This window comes from Theropithecus gelada, chromosome 17 (assembly GCF_003255815.1).
Source record: "Theropithecus gelada isolate Dixy chromosome 17, Tgel_1.0, whole genome shotgun sequence".
Classification (NCBI taxonomy): domain Eukaryota; kingdom Metazoa; phylum Chordata; class Mammalia; order Primates; family Cercopithecidae; genus Theropithecus; species Theropithecus gelada.
Window position 1 is genome coordinate 52,972,212 of NC_037685.1, and position 26,588 is coordinate 52,998,799.

At 40.9% G+C, this 26,588-nt stretch overlaps 1 protein-coding gene and 1 pseudogene across 3 annotated transcripts in view; both read left to right on the forward strand.

The window, feature by feature from the left end:
- The first annotated feature begins 386 nt into the window (after nucleotides 1–386).
- EEF1AKMT1 (EEF1A lysine methyltransferase 1) overlaps nucleotides 387–26,588 on the forward strand; it is a 52,633-nt gene continuing 26,431 nt past the window's right edge. The window contains exons 1-2 of one of the 3 annotated variants that reach the window (XM_025364850.1): nucleotides 387–488; nucleotides 19,344–19,506. In XM_025364850.1, the coding sequence (XP_025220635.1) occupies nucleotides 19,363–19,506 (144 nt within the window). In that variant the 5' untranslated portion in view covers nucleotides 387–488; nucleotides 19,344–19,362. Of the gene's footprint in view, nucleotides 1,147–19,343; nucleotides 19,507–26,588 lie in introns of all 3 variants that reach the window. The other 2 variants (XM_025364849.1, XM_025364848.1) reach the window with 2 other exon arrangements.
- Nucleotides 1,786–9,441, forward strand: LOC112610673 (annotated as a pseudogene).

The following is a 26,588-nucleotide window of genomic DNA, read 5'->3' on the forward strand; positions in this document are numbered from 1 at the left end:
CTGGGATTAAGGCGCACGCCGCCACGCCCAGCTAAGTTTTGTATTTTTAGTAGAGAGGACGTTTCACCATGTTGGTGAGGCTGGTCTCGAACTCCTGACCTCAGGTGATCCGCCCGCCTCGGCCTCCCAAAGTGTTGGGATTACAGGCGTGAGCCACTGCGCCCTGTGAGGGCCTTAAATATCTCTTGCCACCATCCTTGGAGGCAGCGGATGAGACAAGTGAAGGAACGACTCCAGGACGGAGACAACCCCCAGGATTGTAAACGCGAGATTGAGACGCTGCCGGGAGATGGCCTGTCTTGCGCAAGCGCCTGGGCGGGAGGGTCTGCGCCTGGGCGGGAGGGTCTGCGCCTGCGCGAGCGCGACTCTGGCCAGCCCCTCCCACTGCCCACGGCGAGTCTGGGCGACTGCGCACGCGCGGCTGGTAAGTGGCGGGTTCCGGCGCAGCTGTGGGGCCCGCTGCGCGCCGCTGAGGGGTTTTGGACTGGGTTAGGTGCCTTTGGTGTGTGTGTGTCTCACCTTTTTTCCAGGGCGGTGGTGGTGGAAGAGTTTAGTTAGCGGTGGCTGGCGGATGCCTGAGGGAAGGAGCTGGCGCCGGCCTGAGAATGGGTCCTGGTTGCTGGTTGGGCGCGGTCGGGCCTCGTGCCCGGGTCGCTGAAGAGGCCGCGTCCTGGGCCGCGCACGTTGGCTCCCGGGCCTCAGGCGGCCTTGGTGCTGAGGGGGACGTGAACCCTTAGGCTGCGGCAGCGCGTGGAGGCCTTCCTTCCGCGTAGAAACAGGACTCGGCCTGCGGTCCTTTCCATCTTTGCTCTCAGAAGTTCGCGGAGGGATTTGGCGAAATACCCGACCAGGCTTGACTGTCCGCTCCTGGAGGGCGGGCCCTGTGGCCGGGGCTTCTGAGGCGGGCACCCTGCCGGGTGCGGGGGCTGCGAGGTGTAGACTAGGACGAGGGCGGCTTTGCTGCGAAACGGCTTCACTGCTGCTGCCTTTACTCCGAAGCCAGTAGCTTCGGAGGTGCAGAAGAAGCGCTGGGACGATCCCGGAGGGAGCCACGTGTCAGACAGGAAGGCCTTGCTGATGGGGGTTGTGGTTACACGCGGTGTACATCACAGCGTCGCACTGCACACCTACGACCTGCATTTCACTGTAAGCGTTACCTCCTTTTTAAAGTTAATTTTAAAACAGGATAAATAGAATTCTGGAAAGCTATAAGGAAGGAACTGTTGGAGGCAGGGGGACTCAAATATGAAAAGAGAATCTTTGGCCCTTTTCTGGACGTAAATTGGATTCAGGGTAGAATCATACAGCAATCTATAAAAAGTATTTGGAGAATATCTAGGCCTTACCCATTCGTAGAGGGAGTCTTGTTCTCCTGCGGTTTACTGGAGTCTGGGATGGCTCCTAGGTTAATGCTCTTTCCGCTGGGTCACACTGTCTTAACCTAATTTCACACAAGAATGAATGTGGAAATGATAGTATGGTGGTTTTGCCCTAAGTAAATTTGATAACTTGGAAATTGAGTAATTTTATACCAAAAGAGACTAACCACAGCCCATGAGAAGCTGGCTAATCCCTGCTTACGCTGCAAGCCAACGTGTCTGACCCTTTGGTCAGGCTGTTCCATCCTTCTGAAATCCTCACTCTTCATCCTTACCTTTCCTTCAGGCCGAGTTGAAACTCCACCTGCTCTTTCACTCCTCTCCGCACTCAGGCCCTCCACTCTGATCCCAGAGCGTGAATGGTGCTTCTCTATAGAGGGCCTCCACCTTACCGCTGGTGTTCGCCATGTGTCTGCCTAACCTAGAATTTTTCGGCTGCAGCTTGTGGGGTGGGATACTTCTTTGATGTGGAGGGCTGTCTTGTGAATTTTAAGTTCGGCAGCCTCTACCCACCGGATGCCAGTGGCACCCTCCTTCCCATTTATGGCAACCAAAAATGTCTCCAGGCATTGCCAGATGTTCCCCTTAGCGACAAAAGGGCTCCTCGTTCTGTGAGAACTGCTGATCTAGAGTCTGAGCCACATAAGGTCCAAGGTCAGTTTAATAATAATATAATTTCAATATAATCCATAGGTACAAATTTTAAAATATAAAGAAAAATTTTTTTACTGCCACTTGTGGTGCAGGACTACCCCATAGACAGTGTGCCCAGAGTAGCCAGAAGAAATTTAAAGATAATAATAATATAACAGTACTTCCCAACTCTTTTGGATCATAAACCCCCTTAGAAATTTTAAAAATAATAAAGCTATAATGAAATAGTGATTTAAAAAATGTTAAAAATAGGTTAATTTAATTTTTTTTTTTTGAAATGAAGTTTCTTGTCACTCAGGCTGGAGTGCAATGGCGAGATCTCAGCTGACTGTGTAGCCTCCATCTCCCGGGTTCAAGCGATTCTCCTGCCTCAGCCTGCTGAGTAGCTGGGACTATAGGCGGCTGCCACCACGCCTCACTAGTTTTTGTATTTTTAGTAGAGATGGGTTTCACCATGTTGGCCAGGCTGATACCGAATTCTTTACCTCAGGTGATATGCCCGCCTCAGCCTCCCAAAGTGCTTGGATTATAGGCGTGAGCCACTGCTCCCAGCCATTTCATTTAATCTTTGGTATTTATCTTGCTAACCGATTTCAGTTTTCCTCATTAGAAGTGATGTACTTTTGAACTCACTTTAACAATGTAGGAAACATTCTACGACTCTTAAAATTGCAGCCCCCTATGCTCTCCATGTGTTCCTCTGTTAATCTTACTGTTATCTAACATTTATTTCATACGTATTGTTTTAGTCTGTCTTCCTCTCTAGAATGTAAGCACCAAGAGAATAAGGACTTTGAGACTTACCACCTAGAACAGTGCTTCCTACATGGTAGAAAATGATTATCAAAGGAATGGATATGATACACTTCAAACTTTTATTTTGGGATCAAATTCTTACATAGATTGGAACTTAATTGCCTTTTACAGCTATGAAAGTAGACAGTTTTATTAAATTGCTCTTTGGAATTCCTTGTTTTGCACTTAAAGTCAACTGATTCCTTTTTGGTTTTCATGTTTTATTTCTAAGTGATTAACAAGTTACAGGCTGTAATTTAAAAGCCCTTCTTCGATGGCCGGGCACGGTGGCTTGCGCCTATAATCCCAGCACTTTGGGAGGCCGAGGTGGGTGGATCACGAGGTCAGGAGATCAGACCATCCTGGCTAACATGGTGAAACCCCATCTCTACTAAAAATACAAAAAATTAGCCAGGCATGGTGGCGGGCGTGTGTAGTCCCAGCTGCTGGGGAGGCTGAGGCAGGAGAATGGCATGAACCCGGGAGGCGGAGCTTACAGTGAGCTGAGATCGCACCACTGCACTCCAGCCTGGGTGACAGCAGGAGACTCTGGTAATAAAAGCCCTTCTTCAGTGGTGCAGCTGTGGAAAGTACTAATAAAAATGGAAATGGCTGGGCATGATGGCTCATGCTGGTAATCCTAGCACTTTGGGAGAACAAGGTGGGTGGATCACTTGAGTCCAGGAGTTCAGGACCAGCCTGGGCAACATGAGGAGACCCCTGTCTCTACAAAAATTAGCTGGGCGTGGTGGTGTGCACCTGTAGTCGCAGCTACTCAGGAGGCTGAGATGGGAGAATTGCTTGAGCTGGGGAATTTGAGGCTGCAGTGAGCCATGATCACACCACTGCACTCCAGCCTGGGCAACAGAGTGAAAACCCTGTCTCAAAAAAAAAAAAAAATTATTTCTATGTCAAAGATAAATATATATGCATATGTGTGTATGTATGTGTCTGCATATGTATATGGACACACTCACACACACAAACACACTTTTATTTTTCTTTCAGTGCTAGGCAGTATTGTGGTGCAGCCTTTTTTAGGAACTTGTACTCTTCAATTTTGCCAGGCAACATTGGCTTTTAATAGTTCCCTGATTTTTTTCCTGTATGAACTCACAATTCTGAAATACCAAATTGAAACCTTTTAGTTGTTTGAAGATCATTTTGCCGTGTTTTCTCAGTTCAGCATGCGCACAAGCTAATCTTTGGAATTTTTACTTGGAAATATTCCAGCGTGTTGGGTCCTCGTATGCTTTCCTGAAAATGTGTTCTTTGTGCTTATTGCAGTAAACTAGAACTATTCATTTCAAGTATTCATACCATTCTTTGGTGGGACTTCTATAGACAACCCCGTGTTGACTGAAATTATTTTTAGTTCTAAGTATAAAAACCTTAAAAGTAGATAATCCATCACTATTCAGCTTATAAAACTGAACACTATACCCATTCAACCCTATTCTCCCCTCCCCCAAACCCCTAGCAACCACAATTCTACTTTCTGTCTCTGTGATTTTGACAACTCTAGGTACTTCATATAAATGGAGTTACGCAGTATTTTTTTAAATGACTGGCTTATTTCACTCAAAATAATGTCCTGAAGGTTTATCTATATTGTAGCATATATCAGAATTTCCTTCTTTTCCAAGGGAATCATATTCCATTGTATGTGTATATTTCATTTTCCTATATTCATGCTTGCTGATTCTCTTTTGCCTGCTTAAAACTGCTTTTAATTCCTCTAGTGAGTTTTTCATTTAATTGTTGTACTTTTCAGCTCCAGAATTTCTAGTCTTCTTTTGTTTTCTGTTTCTATTTATATTTCCAATTTTGTTCATATGTCATTTTCCTCACTTACTCTACACCTTTCTTTAGTTATCTGAGAATCTTTAAGATAGTTATTTTAAAGTCTTTGTCTATGAGGCCAACCATCTAGTCTTTCTCAGGGATGGTTTCTCTTGATTTATTTTTTTCCTTTGAATGGGCTGTACTTTCCTATTTCTTTGTGTGCCTTGTAATGTTTATGTTGAAAATTAGGCATTTGAATAATAATGTGATAACTCTGGAAGCCATTGTGTTTGAATGTCTCAGTCCTTAGATGTCTGGCTTCCCGAAAGGGTAAAAAAGAAAAGTAAAAGCATGGGGGAAAGGTGCTGGCACTTTAAATCTGCTGGAAGTCACTTTAGCCAGAGGGAGAGGGGCTTGCAACAATGACCGCCACCTGTGTCTTTGGCTTTCTTATCAGAAGCAGCAAAGGTAGTCAGAACAGATTATTCCAATGTTTGAAAGACAGGTATTTCCTGTAAGTTTTATGCAAGGTGTTCCTCAATGTGTGCATAGCCAAGCTGCTCCTGGAACTATTCTGTGTTTAGATTTTGTGTTTGCCTATTTGGCATGTATTAATTACAGGGATAAACTAAAGGCTAAAGTTGTTTACATCATCCTTTTAAGCCCTCTCTTGTGGGTGCACAAACCTCATATCACAGACTTCCTGGTGACAACCATAGAATGCCTGTTTTTGCTTTATGCCCTATAGGGGATGTCCCCACCTAGATCCTTCCCACTTACTTAGCAATAAAGGCATAGTCTCAGGTCCTTTCTCTGCTTTGTGGTCTCTGCTCATGACAGAGTTTCATGTGGCCCCCTGTGGCATGCCATGACCCTCATTTCTGGGGAGAATTGTAACATTAAACTTTCTTTTCAATGGCATTGATCTCTCCATGTCCTCCCTGTCACCTTTATAAATTAAGACTTAAGAGTGCATGCATAGCTGCTTGTCAGGGGGCTGGAGGGTGAGAATGGGTAGCTGCTGCTGATCAGAGAACTGAAATTCGCTGAAATTAACCACTATTTACAATCTTAGCCTTCCAATAGACCCTTCAAAAGATTGAGGTGTCCAGTCTTTTGGCTTCCCTGGGCCACATTGGAATAAGAATTGTCTTGGGCCACACATAAAATACACTAATAGCTGAGAATCTGGGTAGGCCAAGATGGTTAGAGTGCAAGGCTGAGTACCAGAGAGAATAGAGAAAGAACTTCAGGTATCTGCAAAGGGACCTCCTTGAGAAACTACTGGAAGATACGGAAATAAACATCTGAAAAGATTTGAAGGAACAGTACCTGACTCATTCAAGACCAAGAATAGTGTCTTTTTCTACCAGCTGGACTGGAAAACCTCATAATTTATGGGGCATTGGATAGAGTACTTCAAAGGGTTTTGCCTCAGTAATGGGGCGTAATCAGTCTAGACTAAGTGCTGCTCTGCTCTTGTCTAATAGTCTTAAAAATGAGACCTGAAAGGATCAAATTGTTTCCAAGTAACTAAACTGTGTCTCAGTGCAAATCAAGAATAATTATATAGGAATACAGAAATATATAGCATACAAGTTAAAATTCACAATGTCTGGCATTCAATTAAAAAAACTATCAGACATGTAAAAAATCAAGAAAATACAATCCATAATGGGAAAATCAGTCCACTGAAACTGACCCAGAATAGATGTATGTTAGAAGTAGTGGACAAGGATGCTAAAATAAATTTATATTCTATGCTTTCAAAAAGCTACAGGGAAGATTGAACATGTTAACTGGAAATATGCAAATAAAGACTCATTTAACTTTTGGAGATGTCTGAGATTAAATGTCTGGTGAAAATTACACTGTAGGGGATTAATAGATTAGGCATAGAAGAATAGAAGATTAGTAAACTTGAACACTAGAAATAGAAACCATCACAAATGAAATACAAAGAGAAAGAAGTTTAAAATGAAGAAAGCTTCAAAGAGCTGTAGTACAATGTGAAGCTACTAAATATGTGTATAATTGGAGTCCCTGAAAGGGAAGGGCGGCAGAAGATTACTTGGGAAATAATGGTCAGAGTTTTTCCAATTTTGGTGAAAAACTATAAACCCACAGATCTAAGAAGCTCAATAAACACAAAGTACAAGAAATATGTAAAAAACCACACCAAGGCACATAATAATCAAATACCCAAAACCAGTAATAAAGAGAAAAACCTTTAAAACCATAGAAAACAAAGACATGAAGAAAAATAAGAATTACAGCAGATTTTATGTGTGGAAACAATGCAGTGAATAGACAGTGGAGGACTATCTTTAAAATACCAAAAGAAAACGTGTCAACCTCAAATTCTATACCCACAGTTAAACAGACATTATCAGAAGCAAAAGCTGAGAGAATGCATCACCAGCAGAATTGTACTACAAGGAATGTTCAACGAAGACATTCAAGCAGAAGGAAAATGACACCAGCTGGAAATAGCTATTCAACAGAATGAGGAGTTAAATATATATATGAGTTTTTAATTTAACAATGTAATGTGGCATTTATAACAAATGTAAAAAGTAGGATGTATGACAACAGTAACACAAAGATTTGGAGAAGAGAAATGGATTTATGTATACTATCAGAAGTTTCTTTCCTTTTTTTGAGACAGAATCTGGCTCTGTTGCCCAGGCTGGAGTGCAGTGGCGTGATCTCGGCTCGCTACAACCTCTGCCTCCTGGGTTCAAGCAATTCTCTTGTCTCAGCCTCCCGAGTAGCTGGGACTACAGGCACCTGCCATCACACCCGGCTAATTTTTGTATTTTTAGTAGAGACAGGATTTCACCATATTGGTCAGGCTGGTCTCAAACTCCAGACCTCAGGTGATCTGCCTGCCTCAGCCTCCCAAAGTGCTGGGATTACAGATGTGAGCCATCACACCCGGCCATATACCATAATTCTTAAGCAACCTCTTAAATAGTCACAGCTAGTAAGCTAACAATAGAGAAAGAAATAGGTTTATAAAATGTTTTCACTGCTGTGTAGTGAATATATTTATACTGTAGGAATATATAACGATCTATACTATCTAATAGCTGGACATTTCAGTTGAGTTTAATTTTTTCTATTACATGTTTTTTTTCCTTTTCTTTTCCTTCTGTTTTTTTTTTGAGATGGAGTCTCACTCTTGTCACCCAGGCTGGAGTGCAGTGGTGTGATGTGTGCTCACTGCAACCTCCACCTCCCAGGTTCAAGCGATTCTACTGCCTCAGCCTCCTAAATAGCTGAGATTACAGGTGCACGCCAACATGCCTGGCTAATCTTTCTGTATTTTTAGTAGAGATGGGGTTTCACCATGTTGCCCAGGCTGGTTTTGAACTCCTAACCTCATGATCTGCCCACCTTGGCCTCCCAAAGTGCTGGGATTACAGGTTTGAGCCACCATGCCCAGCCTCTATTATATATTTCTACTTTGAGCATCTTTTCATATATGTATATGCCTACTTGATGTTAGACTTCTTAATTGCGGTCAGTCTGGTAGGTGTATAGTGGTACCTCATTGTGATTATAATTTGCATTCCCTGATGACAAGGTTGAACACCTTTTCATATGATTTTTGATTATCTGTGTGTCATCTTTTATAAAGTGCCTATTGAAATGTTTTGCCTGTTTGTCTTTTGGTATAAAATAATTCTAAAAAGAAAAATTCAAGAAGCATATATGAAAGCTAGAAAATGAAACAAGAATTAAAACCAAGGGAAGAGGGCGGGCAGACCACAAGGTCAGGAGTTCAAGACCAGCCTGGCCAACATGGTGAACCCCTGTTTCTACTAAAAAATACAAAAATTAGCTGGGCGTGGTGGCGGGCACCTGTAATCCCAGTTACTGGGGAGGCTGAGGCAGGAGAATCACTTGAAATCGGGAGGCAGAGGTTGCAGTGAGCCAAGACTGCATCACTGCACTCCAGCCTGGGCGAAAGTGAAACTCCATCTCAAAAAAAAAAAAAAAACCAAGGGAAGAAACAGAAAGCAAATAATGAAATAGCAGACTTAAGCACAATATATCAGTAACAACATTAAGTGTAAAAGGTCTAAATGCACCAATAAAAGAGCTTATCAGTAAGGATTTATTTTTTATTTTTATTTTTATTTTTGAGTTGGAGTCTCACACTGTTGCCTGGGCTGGAGTGCAATGGCACAATCTCACTTACTGCAACCTTCGCCTCCTGGGTTTAAGTGATTTTCCTGCCTCAGCCTCCCTAGTAGCTGGGATTAGAGGTACCATGCCTGGCTAGTTTTTGTATTTTTAGTAGAGACCAGGGTTCACTATGTTGACCAGCTGGTCTCTAACTTGTGACCTCGTGATCTGCCCGCCTCAGCCTCCCACAGTGCTGGGATAACAGGCGTGAGCCACCCACTGCGCCTGGCCAGGATTTTTTTTTTTTAGAAGAAAACTATGTGCTGCCCACAAGAAACTCTTCAAAATTAGCAGGGTGTGTGTGTGTTGAAAGTGAAAGGAAGGAAAATATATACCATAGAAGATTTTTTTTAAAAGCATGAGCACTTTTATTGATAGCAGGTAAAGTAGACATAAGAGTAAAGAAGTCAACTTGGTGGTGGCCACTGCGCAGAGCAGACTTCACTCGTTCTTGCGTGCCTTGCTCCGCTTTTCCTCCGCAACCATGTCTGACAAACCCAATATGGCTGAGATCGAGAAATTCGATAAATCGAAACTGAAGAAGACGAGACTGCAAGAGAAAAATCCACCACCTTCCAAAGAAACGATTGAACAGGAGAAGCAAGCAGGCGAATCGTAATGAGGCGTGTGCCGCCACTATGCACTGTACATTCCACAAGCATTGCCACCTTATTTTACTTCTTTTAGCTGTTTAACTTGTAAGATGCAAAGAGGTTGGATCAAGTTTAAATGACTGTGCTGCCCCTGTCACATAAAAGAACTACTGACAACGAAGGCCGCGCCTGCTTCTTCCATCTGTCTGTCTGGCTGGCAGGGAAGGAAAGAACTTGCATGTTGGTGAAGGAAGAAGTGGGGTGGAAGAAGTGGGGGTGGGACGACAGTGAAATCTGGAGTAAAACCAAGCTGGCCCAAGGTGTCCTGCAGGCTGTAATGCAGTTTAATTAGAGTGCCTTTTTTTTGTTGTTGTTGTTCAAATGATTTTAATTATCGGAATGCACAATTTTTAAAATATGCAAATAAGTTAAAAAACTTAAAGGCTGGGCGCGGTGGCTCAAGCCTGTAATCCCAGCACTTTGGGAGGCCGAGACGAGCGGATCACGAGGTCAGGAGATCAAGACCATCCTGGCTAACATGGTGAAACCCCGTCTCTACTAAAATATACAAAAAAACTAGCCGGGCGAGGTGGCGGGTGCCTGTGGTCCCAGCTACTCGGGAGGCTGAGGCAGGAGAATGGCGTAAACCTGGGAGGTGGAGCTTGCAGTGAGCTGAGATCCAGCCACTGCACTCCAGCCTGGGCGAGAGAGCGAGACTCCGTCTCAAAAAAAAAAAAAAAACAAAAAAAAACTTAAAAAGAGTAAAGAAATCACCAGAACAACAACAACAGAATTACATAATGATAAGAGTGAATTCATCAAGAACAAACAACAATTCTAAGAGTGTATGTACCAAATGAGAACAATTTAAATTACATGAAGCATGAAGTAAAAACTGAATCCACAATTACAGCTGGGTACTTCAATTCCCTCTCAGCAATCGATAGAACTACTAGATGGGAAACCAGCAAGGATACAGGGGACTTAATAACACCATTAACCGAAAGGATCTATTCACATTTATGTAACCCTTCACCCAACAACATCAAAATACACATTATTTTCAAGTATTCATGGAACATTTCACCAACATAGGCCATATCCATAGCCATTACACAAACTTCAGCATTTGAAAAAAGTATTGAAATTATACATGCTAGAAAACCTAACGAAAATCTCCAAACACTTGGAAATTAAACAGTGTACTTCTAAATAATATATGAGCCAGACAGAAATTTAAAAGTACACTGAACTGAATGAAAATGGGTGAAAAAGTATACAAATTTGCTGGGATGTTGCTAAAAGGGAATTTAAAGCACTAAACGCTTAAATTAGAAGAATCGTCTCAAAACAGTGTTCTAAACTCCCAGATCAAAAAGGTAGCTTAAAACAAAACAAATGCAAAGAAAGTAGAAGGAAGGAAATGAAAGGCAGAAATCAGTGAAGTTGAAAACAAAGTCGATGCAAAAACTTATTTTTTAAAAGAGATCAATAAAATTAATGAACCTTTAGTAAGAAAAAAGAGAAAATAGAAATTACTGACATTAGGAATGAAATGGGGATATCAGTACAGATCCTAAAGACATTAGAAACAATTAGGCACTGCTATAAACATCTCTATACAGATAAATTTTAACAACTTAGATGAAGTGGACCAATTCGTTGAAACTACAAACTACTAGAACTCACCCAATATGAAATTGATAATGTGAATAGCCCTGTAAGTATTGAATTTGCAGTTAAAGGCCTCTTATAACAGAAATTTTCAGGCCAGGCATGGTGGCTCATGCCTGTAATTCCAGCACTTCGGGAGGTCAAGGCGGGCGATCACTGGAGGTCAGGAGTTTGAGACTGGCCTGGCCAACATGGTGAAGCTCCATCTCTACTAAAAATGCAAAAATTAGCCAGGTGGGGTGGTGGGTCCCTGTAATCCCAGCTACTGGGGAGGCTGAGGCTGGAGAATCACTTGAACCCAGGAGATAGAGGTTGCAGTGAGCTGAGATCGAGCCATTGCACTGCAGCCTGGTGACAATAGCCAAACTCTGTTTCAAAAAAAAAAAAAAAATTCAGGCCTTAAATGCTAGGGATGCTGTAACAAAATACCACTGGGTGGCAACTATAGACCAATATACCTCCCGAAGATAGGTGACGGAATCCTCAGCAAAATATTAGTAAATATGATCTAGAAATACATAAGAAGAATTATATACCACAATTAAGTGGAACCTATTCCAGGAATGTGAGACTGGTTTAATAGAAAATCAGTCAGTTTAATTTATATCATGAGGTTAAAGAAAAATCACGATTGTATAAGTTGATATCAAAAAGTTATTTGAAAATTCAACACCCATTCATGACCAAACTTGGCAAACTACTAATAAAGGGAACTTCCTCATCTTAACATAAAACATCTACACTCTGGGTGTAGTGGCTCACACCTGTAATCCCAGCATTTTGGAGGCTGCGGCAGGAAGAACACTTGAGCTCAGCAGTTTGAGACCAGCCTGGGCACCAAAGTGGGACGCCATCTCTATAAAATATAAAAATGTTAGCTGGGCATGGTGACGCACGCCTGTAGTCCCAGCTACTTGGGAGGTTGAGGTGGAAAGATCACTTGAGCCCAGAAGGTTGTGGCTGCATCGTACTTAATGGTGAAAGATTGAATGGCTTCCCACTTAAAATGTGGGACAAGCATAGGATATCTGCTCTTACCACTCCTATTCAACTTACTAGAAGTCCTGGCCGGGCACGATGGTTCATGCCTGTAATCCAGCACTTTGAGAGGCCAAGGTGGGTGGATCACTTCAGGTTAGGAGTTCAAGACCAGCCTGAACAGCATGGTGAAACCCCGTCTCTAATAAAAATGCAAAAAAAAAAAAAAAGTAGCTGAGTGTGGTGGCAGGCACCTGTAATCCCAGCTACTCGGGATGCTGAAGCAGGGAGAATTACTTGAATCCAGGAGGTGGAGGTTGCAGTGAGCCGAGAACACACCATTGCACTCCAGCCTGGTGACAAAGAAAGACTCTGTCTCAAATTAAAAAAAAAAAAAAAAAGTCCTAGGCAGTGCTATAAGGCAAGAAAAGGAAATAAATGGTATCTAAATTGGAAAGGAATAAATAAAATGATTCCTGATTTCAGAGATGATTTTCTTTTCTTTTCTTTTCTTTTTTGAGGTGGAGTTTCCCTCTCGTTGCCCAGGCTGGAGTGCAATGGCGCGATCTCGACTCACCACAACCTCTGCCTCCCGGGTTCAAGTGATTCTCCTGCTTCAGCCTCCCAAATAGCTGGGATTATAGGCATGTGCCACCACGTCCAGCCAATTTTGTATTTTAAGTAGAGGGAGGGTTTCTCTATGTTGGTCAGGCTGGTCTTGAACTCCCGACCTCAGGTGATCCGCCCACCTCAGCCTCCCAAAGTGCTGGGATTACAGGCATGAACCACCACACCCAGCCAGAGATGATTTTCTAAGTATAAAATCCCAAGGAGTCTCTAAAGGATCTACTAGAAATAATGTAAGAGTTCATCATTATTACAGGATAGAGCAAAACACAAAAATCAGTATTTTTATATATTAACATTTAACACATTGAATCAAATTTGAAAAAATTCATTTACCATTGCCACGTCTCCCTGCTCCCTGAAATGAAATTGATATAAATCTAACAAAACAAGTGCGGGACCTGTGTGTTGAAAATTACAAAAGACGGATGAGGCTGGGAGCAGTGGTTCATGTCTGTAATCCCAGCACTTTGGGAGGCTGAGGTGGGCAGATCACAGGAGATCGAGACCATCCTGGCTAACACAGTGAAACCCCATCTCTACTAAAAATACAAAAAATTAGCTGGGGTCGTGGCAGGGGTGCTTGCAGTCCCAGCTACTCGGGAGGCTAAGGCAGGAGAATGGCATGAACCCGGGAGGTGGAGCTTGCAGTGAGCCGAGATCGCGCCACTGCACTCCAGCCTGGGCAACAGAGCAAGACTCTGTCTCAAAAAAAAAAAAAAAAAAAAAGATGAAATAAATCAAAGATGAACTAAGTAAATTGAGAGATGTGCTATGTTTTATGTTTTATGGATTGGAAGACCCCCCAAAAATAAAGATATCAATCCTCTCTAAATTGATATACAGTTTTAACACAATGTTTATCAAATTCCCAGGAAGATTTTTTTTTATAGCTATACATAAGCTTATTTTAAACTTTGTAGAGAAAGGCAAAGGAACTAGATTAAAACATTTTTTGTATAAGAAGAGTAAAATACGAAGAAACATGCCAACTGATTTTAAGACTCAATATTCAACTTCAGTCATCAAGAATGGTATTTTCAGTAGACCCAGATCAGTGGGACAGAACAGAGAACCCAGAAATAGACCTATACAAATGTCCCTAACTGATTTTTGACAAAGGTGAAAATGCAATTTCAAAAATAGCCTTCTCAACAAATGTTGGAGCAATTTGTACATCCGCACACAATAACAACAACAAAAAAGAACCTGACCTAAAACTTTTATGTGAAGCATAATAGAAAAAGTTTTATAAAACGTCTTTGGGGCCAAACATGGTGGCTCACACTTGTAATACCAGCACTTTGGGAGGCCAAGGGGAGCAGATCACCTGACGTCAGGAGTTTGAGACCAGCCTGGCCAACATGGCAAAACCCCATCTCGACTAAAAATACAAAAATTAGCTGGTCGTCGTGGCACATGCCTGTGATCCTAGCTACTCAGGAGGCTGAGGCAAGAGATTCACTTGAACCTGGGAGGCAGAGGTTGCAGGGAGCCAAGATTGCGCCACCGCACTCCAGCCTGTGAGACAGAGTGAGTCTCCATCTCAAACAAAACAAAACTTCTTTGGGACACAGTGGTTGACAAATCCTTAGCACCAAATACAAGATCCATAAAAGAAAATGATATATTGAGCTATAGCAAGAGATATGAGCAGAAATTTTACCAGAGATAAAAAGAGATGGCAGATAGAAATATGAGAACACGTTCAACATTAAGCATTCAGGAAATGTGAATTAACACTACCAGAAGCTAGCGCTACAGACACATTGAGACAGCTAAAATAAATACCAAATCCTGGTGAGGATGCAAAGGAACTGGATCTCTCAGATACTGCTAGAGGAAATGTAAAATGGTACAGACACTCAAGAAAAATGTTTGGCAATTACAAAACTAAACAGAACTATTTACAAAAGACTACATATTGTATGATTCCATTTGTACATGGGATTTTGTTATGTGCAGAGTAACCAAATACATACCGACAAAGTAGATTAGTGGTTGCCTAGGGCTAAGTGTGGATGGGGAGATAGGGATGCACGCTAATAAGGTATGGCAAAAAAAAAAAAAGCAAAACTCTTGGGAGTTTTGAAAATGTTCTAAAATGTGATTATAGTGATGGTTGCACAACTCTGAATATACTAAAAGTCACTGAATTATACACTTTATTTTTTTATCTTTTTGTTTTTTTTGACACAGGTTCTCGTTCTGTTACTCAGGCTGGAGTACAGTGGTATGATCTTGACTCACTATATCCTATGTCTCCAGACTTAAGCGATCCTCCCACCTCAGCCTCCCATGTAGCTGGGTCTACAGGCACATGCCATCACACTCAGCTAATTTTTAAAAAACATTTTTTAGAGACAAGGTCTCACTGTATTGCCCAGGCTGGCCTCAAACTCCTAGGCCCAAGTGATCCTCCTGCCCCAGCCTCCCACATTCCACCTCAATTGTACACTTTAAATAGATGAATTGTATGGTATATGAATTAGATCTCAATAAGGATGTTCTAAAATTTGCACATTTCACTTCAGTAGGCATTTCAAAAACAAACTACATGATTGCAAAGAGAACCCTGACTTCTCTGGCCACAGTAAACCGCATAGTACAGGGATTCAGTTCTTCATTTGATAAAACTCTCTTTTAATTTATCATCATGAAATAAATTTTTTGATGTCCTCAAACACACTCTAACCATAAAATCCAACATCATACTCTTGAGCATTTATCCAGAGAAATGAAAATGAATATTCCTATACATTATACAGGAATGTTCACAACAGCTCTATTTGTAATTGCTTAAAATTGGAAACAGCCCAAATGTTTTAGGGGGTGAATGGTTAAGTAAAGTGTGGCCATACTATGGATTACTACTCAGCAATAAAAAGAAATGAATTATTGATACACAGAACATCCTGGGTAAATTTTAAACCATGCTGAGTGAAAAATGACAATCTCAAGTTGTGTAATGTATGATTCCATTTATCTAAAATTCTTGAAGTGACAAAATTATTGAAATGGAGAACAAATTCGTGCTCTCCAGGGGTTAGGAATGGAGGGTGAGGTGGGAGAGGATGGGAATGACTTTAAAAAGGTAGTACAACTCATCTCTGTGGTGCTGGTATATTCTGTCTCTTATCCAAGGAAGTGTTTTCATGAATCTACAGTGATAGCATTATATAGAACTATACACATGTGCATACATGTGCAAATAAATGTGTGTAAAACTGTTGAACTAAATGAGCTCTGTGTTGTACTGTTCATTTCCTGGTTTGACATTGTACTGTAGTTATATAAGTTGTTACCATTGTGGAAAAATAGGTGGAAGGATACATGGGATGGACCTCCATTATTTTTGCAACTTCCTGTGAATCTGTGATTATTTCAGAGTAGAAAGCTTAGGAATGAGAATTGGTGTAGAAAGTAGAAATATTTATGTCCAAATTATCAGATTCCTTTCCAAAAGATTATGCCAATTTAAATTGTTATCTAAATTAGATAGTATACCAGTATCACTACATTCTCATCAGCATTAAGTATGTCCATTATTTCGATGTATTTGTTTTGTCTGTGAATTTTTAAATTTTTATTTTTTAGAATATGTATATTTTTAAAAAATGTTTTATTTTTATTTTTAATTTTAGATTCAGGGCATACATGTGCAGGTTTTTCACATGCGTATATTGGGTGATGCTGGAGTTTGGGTTTCTAGTGAACCCATCACCCAATATTGAACATAGTATCTGATAGGTAGTTTTTTCAATCCTTCCCCTACTCTTTCCTGCTCCTCTTTTGGAGTCCCTGGTATCTATTATTTCTGTCTTTATGTCCACCTGTACCCATTGTTTAGCTCCCATCTACAAGTGAGAGTATGTGGTATTTGGTTTTCTGTTTCTCTTTTATTTCACGAAGGATAATAGCCTGTAGCTGCATCCATGTTGCTGCAAAGGACATGATTTCACTCTTTTTTATGGCTGTGTACTAATCCATGGTGTATATGTACCACATTTTCTTTATCCAGCCCATCTTTGATAGGACACTTATGTTGATTCCATGGCTTTACTATTGTGAATAGTCCTGCAATAAACAGACTAGTACAGGGGTCTTTTTGTTTTCCATAGGATTAACTAACTTACATTCATACCAGCAGTGTATAAGCATTCCCTTTTCTCATATCCCTGCCCACATCTGTTATTTTTTGACTTTTTTTTTTTTTTTGAGACAGAGTCTTGCTCTGTCGCCCAGGCTAGAGAGCAATGGCACAATATCAGCTCACTGCAAGCTCCACCTCCCGGGTTCATGCCATTCTTTTGCCTCAGCCTCCTGAGTAGCTGGGACTACAGGCGCCCGCCACCAACCTGACTAAGTTTTTTGTATTTTTAGTAGAGACGGATTTCACCGTGTTAGCTAGGATAGTTTCGATCTCCTGATCTCGTGATCTGCCCGCCTGGGCCTTCCAAAGTGCTGGGATTACAGGCCTGAGCCATCGTGCCCGGCCTATTTATTGACTTTTTAATAATAGCCATTCCGACTGGTGTGAGATGGCATCTCCTTGTGATTTTAATTTGCACTTCTCTGGTAATTAGTGATGCTGAGCATTTTTTCATGTTTCTTGGCACTTGTGTGTCTTATTTTGATCGTGTACTCTGCCCACTTTTTAATGCGATTCTTTTTTTCTTGTTGATTTAATTTTCTTAATAGACTCTGTATATTAGTCTTTTGTTGGATGCATAGTTTGCAAATAGTTTTTCCGATTCTGTAGGTTGTCTATTTACTTTGTTGATTGTTGTTTTTGCTGTGCAGAGCTTTACCATTGGTCAATTTTTTATTTTGTTGCAATTACTTTTGAGGTCTCAGTCATAAATTATTTGCCTAAGCCAATGTCCAAAAGAATTTTTCTTATATTTTCTCCTAGAGTTTTTATAGTTTGAGGTATTACATTTCAGTCTTTAATACGTTGTGCGTTAATTTTTGTATCTGGTAAGAGGTAGGCGTCCAGTTTTACTCTTCTGCAAATGGCTAGCTAGTTTTCTCAGCACCATTTATTGGATAGAATATCCTTTTTGTTGACTTGGTCGAAGACCAGTTGATTGTATGTGTGTGGCTTCATTTCTGGGTTTTCTATTGTATTCCATTATGTATCTTTTTTTTTTTTTAACCTGTACCATGCTGTTTTGGTTATTATAACCTTGTAGTATAGTTTGAAGTCAAGTAATGAGATGCTTTTGGCTTTCTTCTTTTTGCTTAGAATTGCTTTGGCTATTCATTCTCTTTTTTGGTTCCATATGAATTTTAGAATTTTTTTTTAATTCTGTGAAAAATGATGTTTGTAATTTGTTAAGAGTTGTATCAGATCTGTAGATTGCTTTGGGCAGTATGATCTACTCTTATGTTGACCATCTGTTTCTCATACTGAGGATATATAAGCTAGCCAAAATACGATACATGATTTATATGCCATAATTTGTTTGATGTATATATAAATAAAACTATTCAGAAGAAATTGGCTTTATATGTTTTAGGGAGACATAAGACATCAATCAGTACATGTGAGGTATATAATGGTTTGGTCCAGAAAGGCAGGACAACTGAAAGTGGAGGGCTTCCTGGTCATAGGTAGAGTCAAAATTTTTTTTGATTGGCAGTTGGTTGAAAGAGTTAAGTTATTATCTTGGAATCAATGGAAAGGAGTGTCTGGATTAAGATAAGGGGTTCTGGAGACCAAGGTTCTTATTATTCTGTAGATGAAGCCTGCAGGCAGCAGGCTTCAGCGAGAAGCGATGCTAAATGCCTCTATCAGACTGAAAAAGGTGCCAGACTCTTAATCTCTCCTGGGTCCGGAGAAGACCTGGAAAGAGAATGGGCTTCTCTATAGTATGTAGATTTTCTCCACAGGAGACAACTTTTCAGGGCCATTTCAAAATATGTCAAAAGGTCGGATACAGTGGCTCACACCTGTAATCCCAGCACTTTGGGAGGCTGAGGCATGCAGATCACGAGGTCAGCAGATCAAGACCATCCTGGCTAACATGGTGAAATCCCATCTCTACTAAAAATACAAAAAAGTAGCCGGACGTGGTGGCGGGCGCCTGTAGTTCCAGCTACTGGGGAGGCTGAGGCAGGAGAATGGCGTGAACCCGGGAGGCGGAGCTTACAGTGAGCCAAGATTGGGCCACTGCACTCCAGCCTGGGCGACAGAGCGAGACTCTGTCTCAAAAAAAAAAAAAAAAAAAAAAAAATCAGAAAATATATTTGGGGATATTGGGGATAAAATACTTCAACTTCTTTTGGGGCCTGTTATCTGTTGTGTGTGCTATACTAGAGTCAGATTGGAATTTGATATCTTATTGTTACAAAGAGTCTGTTTTGTCACTCTTTAGATTTCTGTTTTAATGTTAATACTGGTCAGTTGTATCTGAATTCCAAAGGAAGGGGAGTATAATGAGATATGTCATTCCACCGTGGCCTGGTTTTTCAGGTTTACTTGGCCCCAGAAGAGGGATTTATTCAGTTGGCTGGGGGGCTTAGAATTTCATTTTTGGTTTACTTGTATAAAATTCACTTCAGTTTGGATTCTTGCTGTTAAACAAAATTTTAAAAAAATCATTTCTGGATGGGAAGGGGAAACAAAATCTGCATAGAACATTTATTTCTTGATCTGCAGGTTATAAACAACTTGTGAAATGAGTGATTTGGAAGATGACGAGACACCCCAGCTTTCTGCCCACACTTTAGCAGCTCTCCAGGAATTTTATGCTGAGCAAAAACAACAAATTGACCTAGGCGAGGATGATAAATATAACATTGGAATAATAGAAGAGAATTGGGTAAGTAAATGGCATTTCGCAGCCATCAGGAAGTATTGATGTGAAACCTACTCTGTGCATTAGTCCAGTATTTTTCTCACTTAAAACCGGAATCTCTGTCACCTGTCATTTGGGATCTGAACCTCTCTATGGGGAGCTAAGACAGAAAGCAGTTAGTGAACATTTTAGAACAGTGTAACAGCTTTCTTGAACAGCTGTTCTTGATTCTGACTATCAGGCTGGTTGGTGATCAGAAGATGGGGTTTTTCAGATAAGGAGATAATGATACAGGATTTTTCTGCTTGGTCGCTTTGCAAGCTGGGGACCCTCAGCTGGCAATACCCCACCCAGGCCTTGCTTGGCCATGCTGGTGTGCACCAGCTTGGCTGTGTTATAGCTCGTACCCACATTCAGCGGTTCCCAAGCTCTTGTACTACGTCCAAGAAGAATGAGGATATGAGGGACACTGGAGAGTGAAGAGGGTGGGGAAGAATTTTAATGAGTGATGAAAACTGCTTTCAGCAGAGATGGGACGCAGGGTTGGGGATGGTTATGCCATGTGGTTGTGTCTGGGGCCTTTATGGACTCAGAATGGGGACTGTGTGCTGATTGGTTTGTGAGTATGCAAAAAAGGTGAAGGTGAAGGCACCACTCAAAGGTGGGCACAACAGTGTAGAAAAATCAAGTAGGAAAGGGTAAGTATATGTAAAATAGGTAAAGGGTGGAGAACAATCAGAAGAAAGTGTGCAAACGGGAAGACAAGTTCTCAGTCTGGTCCAAGGATTTAACTTGTAGCTTGGCTTTCAGGCTTTAAACTGTCTTTGTCTTGGAGGTAGGGTTTACTAGGGACCCAACCCATCTGCCTAGGCATTTGTCTGCCTCTGTCAATAATACCTTATGTCCAACACAAACTTCTTCCAACACATTTTTGGATACAGATACACCTACTGGTTTTTATGGACCCCAGAAATCCTGGTGGAAAGAGAAAATATTATCATTGCTGGAAATTGGGGAATTAAACATGTATTGAAAAATTGATGAGAAGGAAATTTAAAGAAGATATGAATAGTTTCTGGTGTATAATATGTATTTCAATTATATTTTTATCATCTGAATTACAATAGGGATTAGAAAAAAATGAGTTGAAGGAAACTCCTAACATGACCAGGAACCTATAATTTTTTTTTTTAAAGGAAATAGTTGAGAAACAGACAAGGCTTGAAGTTTGTCTGTGACTACCCCTTGATAATAGGTATATCTTCAACACTTTGCAACTGGAAGGAAGCTTCTGTATGCTTATCATTTTTTTATAGTCTTTTACATTTTTGTGTCCTGTTTGGATCTCTAAGTTAAATAAACTTTTCCTATTTACCCTGTTTGAAACTGTGATAAACATGTTTCTTTCCATTTATTCTACATGTTCCACTTATTCTAAAACCTCTTTCTCACTGCTTCCCTTCTTTATGTCTGTTTACCTTCTAGCTTGATGCTTCTATAAATAACAAATGTAAGAAATTTGAAGTACTGCATTATTCTTGAGGTGGTCTTTTTCTTTTTTCCTTCTTCTTAATTTTTAAAATACTATGTACTTTTTTTCTAGTTATGAAAACTAGTGCTAATCCCACTGCTTAGAATTAACACCTTTTCTAATTTTGAAACTTTGGTTTGATTATAAAATTGAGGAAATGTAGAAAGCATAAAAATTGACAGACAAAATTTAACCATGATGTCTGACTAGAGGTATTGGGTACTTGCCTCCTTCACAAATAAGAACCAAAATAGTGAGCCAATAATCTCACTTCAAATAGATTACCTTAGAGAGAATGCTGGAATTCAACAGGGAAGTGACAGGAAACACCTAAGGTGAGGAAGGAGAGGAAGCCAGGCAGCCTGCTTGACAGGGATCAATTAGGAGCCTAGAGCAGCTCCCCAGTGTGGGGAAAGGCTAAGTGAGTGACTTCTAGCAGTTTATATTCCCACCATGGATTCTGCAGTTCTAGCCACAGAAGAGCCCTTTTGACCCATACAGGCCCTGAGACAAACATAGGGAACTGCCTGGAGACCACGTGATAGCATTGCTCCAGTAAGGGAGCACATGCCAAGTCCCACACAAGGCACCATTTTGAGAGCCCAGCTCCCACAAGACTGCATCCTGCCATGACACCCAACAGCCCCTGCATCTCCACATCTCTGGAGCCCCATTGACTTCCCCCAGACTCAGCTGGGGCTGCTGTGGTCTGCTGCCACCAGGCGTGAAGTATGAGCCATTGGCAGCAAGCAACCCCACTGCCTCTAGTAGCAGGACCACTGCACAATTAAAAGTACCCTTAGGAAAGGCTACCCTGCTTATAGCCATGACTAGGGCCAAAGTGTGCACTTCCCAACCTCCTGTTCATGGCTGCTGCCACTGAAAGCCACACCACCCTCCCTAAGAACAGCACAGCTAGTGCTGTTCCCACCAGGAATCCTGAGTAAAGGCCTGCTTAGCCTGGTTCCATCTTCCCCTACATGACGTAAGGGACACCATAAGTGGCCAATTTTTTAAAAAATTTTCTTTTTTTCCGAGGCGGAGTACCACTCTGTCGCCCAGGCTGGAGTGCAGTGGTGCAATCTCGGCTCACTGCAACCTCTGCCTCCTGGGTTCAAGTAATTACTATGCCTACAGGCATGAGCCACTACACCTGGCTAATTTTTTTGTATTTTTGGTAGAGACAGGGTTTTACCACGTTGGCCAGGCTGTTCTTGAAATGATCTGCCTGCCTTGGCCTCCCAAAGTGCTGGGATTACAGGCAGGAGCTACCGCGCCTGGCTTTTTAAATATTTTCAGTGTCCTAGAAGGCAAAGAGAAGACAAAAGGGATAGAAAACTTATTTTGGCCGGGCGCGGTGGCTCACGCCTGTAATCCCAGCACTTTGGGAGGCCGAGGCGGGCGGATCACAAGATCAGGAGATCGAGACCACGGTGAAACCCCATCTCTACTAAAAATACAAAAAATTAGCTGGGCACGGTGGCGGGTGCCTGTAGTCCCAGCTACTCAGGAGGCTGAGGCAGGAGAATGGCGTGAACCCGAGAAGCGGAGCTTGCAGTGAGTCGAGATCGCGCCACTGCACTCCAGCCTGGGCAACAGAGCGAGACTCCGTCTCAAAAAAAAAAAAGAAAACTTATTTCATGGAATAATAGCTGAAAACTTCCCAAGTCTAGCAGGAGATTTACACATCCAGATATAGGAAGCTTAGAGATTCCCAAACAGATTAAATTCAAAAAAGTCTTCTTTGTGGCACATTATGGTCAAACTGTCAGAAATCAAAAGTCAAAGAGAGAATTCTAAAAATAGCAAGACAAAAGTGACTAGTCACTTATAAGGGAAACCTCATCAGACTAACAGCATATTCTCAGCAGAAATCTTACATTCCAGGAGAGAATGGGGTGATGTATTCAAAGTATTGAAAGAAAAAAAAAAACCTGTCAGCAAAAGATTCTATACCCAGCAAAATTATTCTTCATAAATGAAAGAGAAATCAAGACTCCTTTGAGACAAGTAAAAGCTGAGGAAATTCATCACCCTAGACCAGCCCTACAAGAAATACTTAAAGGAGTCCTACGCATCCTTTAGCATAAGCAAAAGGATGAAATCTACCATCATGGAAATACACTAACGTATAAAATCCACTGCTAAAGCAAATATAGAAAACCACCAAACCGTAATGATAAACAATAAGAGAGAAAGAAGAAACAAAGAATATACAAGACAACCAGAAATAAATTAATAAAATGATAGGAATAAGCCCTCACATATCAACAACCTTGAATGTAAATGGATTACACTTTCCTCTTAGAAAATAGAGACTGCCTGAACAGATTTAAAAAAAAAAAACTTGATCCACCTCTATGCTGCCTACAAGAAACTCATCTCACCTGTAAAGACATACAGACTGAAAGTAAAGGGATGGAAAAAAAGATATTCCATGCACAAGGAAACCAAAAAACCAAAAACAAGCAGGACTAGCTGTGCTTATATCAGATAAAGCAGATTTTAAGTCAGAAACAGTACAAAGAAACAAGGTTGTTATATAATTATAAAGCGATCAATTCAGCTACACAATGATTCTAAACATATATGGACCCAACACTGGAGCACCTGATATATAAAGCAGATCTTATTACATCTAAAAGGAGAGATAGACACAAATACAGTAATAGCTGGATACTCCAACATCAGATAGATCATCTACATAGAAAATTTAGACCAATGGACTTAAGAGACGTTTGCAGAACATAGCATCCAGCAGCTAAAGAATATGCATTCTCATCATCACATGGAACATTCTGCAGTTCCATGTGGTTATGTTTGGACAGAAAACAAGTCTCAACTATTTTTGAAAAATTGAAATGTCAGATATCTTCTCAGGTCATAACAGAATAAAACTAGAAATCAGTAACAGGAGAAACTTTGGAAACTAAAAATACAGGGAATTCAAATATTCTCCTGAATGATCATTAGGTCAGGGATTAAATTAAAGAGGAAGTCAAAAAATTTCTTGAAACAATGGAAAATCAAAGCACAACATACCAAAATCTATGGAATACAGCAAAAATAGTGCTAAGAGTGAAGTTTATAGCAATGTAAGTCTACATCTAGAAAGTAGGAAGGTTTCAAATAAATAATCTAACAGTGCACCTTAAGAAACTAGAAAAGCAAGAACCAGTCCCAAAATGAGTAGAAGGAAAGAAATAATAAAGAGCAGACAGAACTAAACAAAATGCAGAATAAAAAAAAAATCAATGGATCAGTGAAAAGTTGGCTTTTTGAAAACATAGGCAAAACTAAAACTACTAGCTAGACTAACCAAGAAAAAAGACAAAAGACAAAAATAAATAAAATCAGAAATAAAGGAGACATTACAACTGAAGTCCAGGACCAGATGACTTTACCGCTGAATTCTACCAAACTTAAAAAGAATAGTCAATACCAATTATCTTTAAATTATTCCAGAAGTTTGAAGTGGAGAGAATTCTCCCTAATTCATTCTATGAGGCTAGCATTATCCTGACACCAAAACCAGACAATAATGTAAGAAATAAAGAAAATTACAGGCCAGTATCCCAGATGAATATAGACACAAAAATCCTCAACAAAATATAGTAAATAGAATCCAATAGTACATCAAAAAAATATTACACCATGATCAAGTGGGATTTATCCTGGAGATTCAAGGAAGATTCAACACCTGCAAATCAATAAACATAATATATCACATCAACAGACTGAAGGAGAAATATTATATGATCATCTCAATAGCTGCAGAAAAAGCATTTTAAAAAATTCAACATCTTCATGATAAAAACTCTCAACAAACTAGGCATAAAGGAACATACCTCATCATAATAAAGGCTATATATGATAAACCCACAGTTAACATACTGAATGGGGAAAAGCTGAAAGCCTTTCCTCTAAGATCAGGAATAAGATAAGCATGCCCACTTCCACCACTGCTATTTAACATAGTACTGGAAGTCCTAACTAGGACAATCAGGCAAGAAAAAGAAAAAGCATCTAAATTGGAAAAGAGGAACTCAAATTGTCCCTCTTTATAGATAACATGATCTTACACTTAGAGAAACCTAAAGACTCTAGGAAAAAACTTTTAGATCGTATAAATTCAGTAAAGTTGCAGGATACAAAAATCAACATACAAAAATCAGTAGCATTTCCATACACCAGTAATGAAGTAGCTGAGAAAGAAATCGAGAAGGTAATCCCATTTACAATACCTACAAAAAAAGAAATACCTAGTAATAAATTTAACCAAGGAGGTGAAAGGTGTCTACAAGGAAGACTACAAAACTCTGAGGAAAGAAATTGAAGACACTAACAAATGGGAAGACATCCCATGCTCACAGATCAAAAGAATAATCACAGTTAAAATGATTATACCTAAAACAATGTATATATCCAGTACAATCCCTATCAATACTGTCATTTTTCACAGAAAAAAAAAAAAGTCCTGAAATTTCTATGGAACCAAAAAACAGCTTGAATGGCCAAAGCAATCCTGAGCAAATAGAACGAGGGTGGAGGCATCACACTACCTGAGTTCAACTGATGCTACAAGGCTATAGTAACCAAAATAGTATGGTATTGGTATTACAACAGACACATAGACCAATGGAACAGAATAGAGAACCCAGAAATTAATCCACGTATCTATAGCCAACTGATTTTTGACAGAGGTGCCAAGAACATACATTGGGGAAAGCACACCTGTTCAATAAATGGTGCTAGAAATATTACATATCCATATGCAGAAGAATGAAACAGGACCCCTCTCTCTCACCATATGCAAAAGTCAACTCAAGATGGATTAGACTTAAGCATACGGCCTGAAACTATAAAACTTCTAGAAGAGGGGGCGGAGCAAGATGGCCGAATAGGAGCAGCTCCAGTCTCCAACTCCCAGCGCGAGCGACACAGAAGACCCGTGATTTCTGCATTTTCAACTGAGGTACTGGGTTCATCTCACTGGGGAGTGCCGGACGATCGGTGCTGGTCAGCTGCTGCAGCCTGACCAGCAAGAGCTGAAGCAGGGCGAGGCATCGCCTCACCTGGGAAGCGCAAGGGGGAAGGGAATCCCTTTTCCTAGCCAGGGGAACTGAGACACACAACACCTGGAAAATCGGGTAACTCCCACCCCAATATTGCGCTTTAAGCAAACAGGCACACCAGGAGATCATATCCCACACCTGGCCGGGAGGGTCCCACGCCCACGGAGCCTCCCTCATTGCTAGCACAGCAGTCTGTGATCTACCGGCAAGGCAGCAGCGAGGCTGGGGGAGGGGCGCCCACCTTTGCTGAGGCTTAAGTAAGTAAACAAAGCTGCTGGGAAGTTCCAACTGGGTGGAGCTCACAGCAGCTCAAGGAAACCTGCCTGTCTCCTTAGACTCCACCTCTGGGGACAGGGCACAGCTACACAACAACAACAACAACAACAAAAAAGCAGCAGAAACCTCTGCAGACGCAAACGACTCTGTCTGACAGCTTTGAAGAGAGCAGTGGATCTCCCAACACGGAGGTTGAGAGCTGAGAAGGGACAGACTGCCTGCTC